The following is a 5,604-nucleotide window of genomic DNA, read 5'->3' as shown; positions in this document are numbered from 1 at the left end:
ATATTACCTCAGAAGATTATCACATAAGGGGAGAAAAATAATTTCTCATGTTTACTCAAAGTCCCATGAGTTTCACTACGCAGTAAATATTTTTTAAACTATCCACAATATTCAAATTACATATATTTTGACTTACAATTAGAGATTCATAGAGTATAACACTAATAAACTTAAAAATCCATTCCCCTGTATTTGGAACTTGAACTAAATCCTATTTCTAGTTTAAGAACAATTAGTTCTTACATCATGACCCTGCTTGATACTCACACTCAAGAAGAAAACACAGAAGATATGGATGTTATAACAACAAACTGTGGTGAAAAAATCAGATGGTGCCCAGATATCAGATAAACTTGCATCTGGAATCTTAAAGGCTTGTTTCAAGCAGCCATCTAACTTCAATATCAACTAGGTCCACATGGAAGAAGCACACCAAGATTGTAAATCATATAATCCGAAGCCTAAGGAAGGAATAGTATCAGAGCCTAAATTGTGAGATTCTAGTTTCCAGAAGGCTAGGGATGACAGTGGAGGCCCAAGATACATTTTTGAGATTTACACAGGAAATAAGCCTCTGGTGACTTCCCTCTATCTGTCTTAGAGGGATGGGAAGAAACTGGTTACCTTGTCAGTTGATACCCCTCTGATGCACACTGGGCCTGATCTGGTGTTCAACATTTTCTGTAGCTCTCCCCAACCTCCCACCACCCCATATTGGGGTTTATCTCTGATGTACGTATTTTGTTCTTGGGGGTAACCCTATTCAATTGTTGTTATATGTTTTTCTGGGTTTTGTTTATGAACTGCTAGGATTGATAAACCTATAGAGACAGCAAGTATAATAAGAGTTCTTGGGGGTACAGCAGGGTAGGGGAGGTAAAGGGGAGCTGCTTGATGTGATTAAACTATGGAATGATATGATACCTGTATTAGCTCCCAATGATGTGATTTTGAAATAAATAAGTAAATTCCTCTTGATGATTCATTATTGAATCACAAATAAAATTTAGTTATCCTGATTATTAAAAAAACATCATTTCCCCTTAATATCGCTCTTTACAGATATTGTTTTATTTTGATGGTACATACTGTCTGTATTTAATTTTTTTCTTTAAATATCACTATGTGGAATTAGTTAGACTCTATTTATTTCTCTTACGATTAAAAGGTATAAGTCTAGTTCTGAGAAATATTTAACATTTCTACACATAAAGAGCACACAACCAATAACAGTGGTTTAACAACTAAATTTCTGATTTTTATTCCATAACACATCTAGCCAAAGCAGCCTTGATGAACCTTCAAATTTTCTTATGGACTATAAAAATACCAAAGTAAAATTCCAAATGAGAACAAGTTCCTTATTTCCATTTCTAATTTCAAATATATCCATAATGTATATATAATACATATACTATATATATTCGAGTAAAAATATATTTCAGTTGCTTCTACAAATATACATATTCTGACAAACATTGAATCTTATGCATTATTTATCTTCATATCATTAAAATAATTATTTAAAATGAATGTACTAATATGACTTAGGAAAGTAAGGAATTTGTGATTTTTAAAATAATACATATTTTACTTTCTAGTCAAAGAGAAAAAAATTGTTAAAGGTAAAGTTAATAAATCCAAAGGGAAAAATACATATGTATCTCATAGACTCCCATGAGTGAAGCTATAAAATATTATCTAAAAGCTTTTGTAGAGAAGGAAATTTAACTATTTATTCTGAAATTCAAATTAATTAAAGTCAAGGGACCATATTCTCATAAGACAGCTTCACCAGTCATTTGGACCTTGGGCATCTGTGAGTTGATTTTCATGTTACTGCCCTCTCCCATCTATTAATATTTAATCTTCACTATTCAGCTGAGAGAAGGATTAAAATATTCTATCTTCTACAGAAGCAAGTTAACCTTTCATATGCTATCCTGTGCACAAGTCAGAAGATAAGGTCATGAAGAAACTGGCCATAAAAATATGCTTTTATCTGGTAATACGTTTCTGTAACAATAAGAATACTTTATTTATTATCTTTGGAACCTAGATTTGATTGATTCAAAATTTATTTCATTTCAAACTAACATTGCAGCAATTAATCAAATTATTTCATTTATTCTAGAAGTATAAATACTGTGTAGAATACATTTTGAAAGTTGTAGTTGTCAGCAGTGAGAAATTTTGTGGCATACATCAGTCAAATGTGACCACTTGATATGGACTAGTTCCATTTAATGTAATTTAGTAAATACATTGTTTTACATTGCTACAGAATAAATGACATAATTGGAATTTATCCATAATAATCATTAATTAATCGCTCCAAATGAAGACAGGGATTTGGCAGATAGGTGTTCAGCAAATATTGATTGAGCATCTAATGCATGTAAGAAAGCAAGGAAGATGAACGTTTTGAGACTGAAAAACTGAATAGAATTTTGATACTAATTTTGAGGAACATAAAAACTAAATTGAAACTAAAAAAATAGTTTATTATTAGATAAAGAAATTTGGGAAACGGGGAAGGGAAAATGTTTTCATATACTCACTGTCTTGTGTTAACAGCAATGGTTGTGAGCATGACTATCACTATAATTTTAAAGACGACAGAATTGAGTCTCATATAAAGGAACTAATTTTTTCAAGCCTTCAGAATTAGTGAGTTAGTTGAGCAGAATAAGCTGGAAAATTTGAGCTGATTTGATCTTTTCTATTTTTAATATTCAATCCTATTTAAATATTAAAGGAATACACATAAACTGATGTATTGTACTTGGGTTTGAGATACAGAAATGAAGTGTGTATATGCCAACTGACCCAAGAACAATATGAAATGAGAAATGTCCATCCCTCACACTGTAACAGGATTCTCCCAAACTATCACGACTCTAGCGTCAACATGAAGAAAAGAAATGACACATCAACCATAGACCTCATTTTCCTTGGACTATTTCCCGATATGGGAAATACCAGTTTTCTTATCTACATCATTTTTCTTAGCTACATCATTGCCCTCTTTGGAAACACCATCATGATCCTACTAATTTGGGTGGATTCTCGACTCCACACTCCCATGTACTTACTTCTCAGCCAACTTTCTCTCATGGACTTAGTTCTCATCACCACCACTGTTCCTAAAATGGTCACTGACTTCTGGTTGGACAGGAAAACTATCTCACAGATAGCCTGTGGGATACAGCTGCTATTTTACACAACCATAACAGGTTCTGAATGTATCCTCTTGACTCTGATGTCCTATGATCGCTATGTTGCTGTCTGCAACCCACTGAGGTACTCAGTCATTATGACCCCCAAAGTTTGCCTGCAGATGGCTGTTTCTGCATGGACAGTGGGATTTCTAGATTCCTTAGTCCACACAGCATATGTGATGCATTTACCCATCTGTGACTCCAGAGAGATTGACCACTTCTTCTGTGAACTCCTAGCTACCTTGAGACTCTCCTGTGATGACACTTCTGTGTATGAAATGATTTTGTTTGTCACAGGAATAATGTTCATCCTCATTCCTTTTGGGCTCATTCTAGCCTCCTACAGCCTCATTTTCTTGAGTGTCTTCCGTATGAAATCTAAGAAGGGGAAGAAAAAAGCCCTGGCTACCTGCTCCTCCCACCTCACAGTGGTAAGTTTCTTTTTTGGTTCAGGCATTGTTGTCCTCATGGTATCTCCGGCCATGTACTCAGCAGAGCAAAGCCAGGCTGTCTCCTTGTTCTACAACATTCTCACCCCTATGTTAAATCCCATCATCTATAGTCTAAGGAACAAGGAAGTGGTGAGAGCTGTAAGGAAAGTACTGGGAATAGGTTCCCAGATAAAGGACAGACATTAGAGTTTTGACAATACATTTTACCCTTGTCTTTTACAACAGGGTTGATAAAATAATTGAATCAGATCAACAATTATTTAAGATCCTGAAAATTATTAGCGCCCAAATTGGAAACAAACTATAAAAGGCATAGGATACGGGTATGTTATGTGAATGTAGTATCATACAAAGATTTTACTAGCAAATGTCAAAGCTAGAAAACTCATTCTCAAGAATTCCATCTCTATGTGTTATTCTGAAACATTTTATCATTATAAAATCTCTAAACTATTCAAATAGACATTCATTTAGGAATGAATATTATATAAATATAATATATAATGTATTATATGAAGATAATGAATATGGCATACTAAATATAACATATAATCACCCATACAGATTTAATCACTATTAAACTCCAGCACTATTGTTGCTGTTTGCTGACAAGTCAATAATGAGTCACAGGAATCATAGAGGACAGAGTATAATTGCCCCATATGATTTCTTAGGTTCTAGTCTCTGCAGAAGCCAAATGCCAGGTATTTTTTCTAACATAGTGAACCACGGGTTCCTACTGCCATATATGGTTAAGAGCCAAGAGCAATAGCCATTATACAACCAAAAACCCACTTCCATCAAGTCAATTCTATCGCAAAACATTGCTACATATGGTTCACAAGATTGGAAGTCTTTAAAGGAGAAGACTGCCTCCTCTTTCTCTAGTGGATCAACTAGGAAGTTTGAACTGCTAACCTGGTAATTATCAGTCTAACCCATAACCCACAAGAGCCTCAGGGGGCTTAATTTCTGGAATGTATCCTAATCTAATCAATGTTATATTTGTGTATATAAGCATAAACTTGAAGCAGATGTAGAAATGTATGTGTTTGTGTATGCTAAGTATATGCTGAAAGAATAATACTGGGCAAGACAAGTGAAATAGACACAACCATATATAGAATAATAATTTCATAAACTTTTTTACTTACTGATATACACATTTCCCTTTTCACTCAATATGAATTCACCATTTCTTGATATAATTGTATAAATTATAATAAAGTCTTCAGAATTTATCAGAACTGCTGCAACAGGTGTTCTTAATTGATAATTAGCAAAAAATGATTAAGAAACGAATATGTTCAGATCCTTCACTCAATAATTATTTTGAATGACTACAGTCATAAACCCCATAACTGATATGAAATGACAAAATTTTGGATAGAGAAGAAACTGCTGATCAAAGAATCCTTGTTAAGCCAATAATTAGACATTTTTTGATAAGTTAACCAAGAATGGAAAAGCAAATTAACATACATAGTTCCAGAGGACTTTAAGAATCAAAATCTACTTTTCTGTTTGAAGGCAGGACTGAAATAGGGGACTAATAACTTAAAGATGATTAATGTTAATGAGAGCAAGAAAGAAGTAAATGTTCTAAAGTTGATTGTAGAGATGATTGTAGAACTCTTATAATATGACTGAACTATTGAATTATATAATGTGTGAAATATATGGCAATAAAACTTTAGAATATTTTTAATCATTTTGTTGGGGGCTCATACAACTCATCACAATACATACATAAATCAATTGTATAAAGCACATTCATACATTCATTACCCTCATCATTCTCAAAACATTTGCTCTCCACTTAAGCCCTTGGCATCAGCTCTTCATTTTCCCCCTCCCTCCCCGCTCCCATCTCCCTCATGAACCCTTGATAATTTATAAATTCTTATTTTGTCATATCTTGCACTGTCCGA

At 33.6% G+C, this 5,604-nt stretch overlaps 1 protein-coding gene across 1 annotated transcript; it reads left to right on the top strand.

The window, feature by feature from the left end:
* The first annotated feature begins 2,911 nt into the window (after nt 1-2,911).
* Nucleotides 2,912-3,859, top strand: LOC101657653 (olfactory receptor 2M3-like). The gene has a single exon (XM_004697201.1). The coding sequence runs from the start codon at nt 2,912-2,914 to the stop codon at nt 3,857-3,859; it is 948 nt and encodes a 315-aa protein (XP_004697258.1).
* The last annotated feature ends 1,745 nt before the right edge of the window (nt 3,860-5,604 follow it).

Source organism: Echinops telfairi, unplaced genomic scaffold (genome assembly GCF_000313985.2).
Source record: "Echinops telfairi isolate 266 unplaced genomic scaffold, ASM31398v2 ScPeMD7_7469;HRSCAF=8507_0, whole genome shotgun sequence".
Taxonomy (NCBI): Eukaryota; Metazoa; Chordata; class Mammalia; order Afrosoricida; family Tenrecidae; genus Echinops; species Echinops telfairi.
The sequence above is the reverse complement of the archived record's forward strand: the minus strand, read 5'-3'. Positions and strand labels throughout refer to the sequence as shown.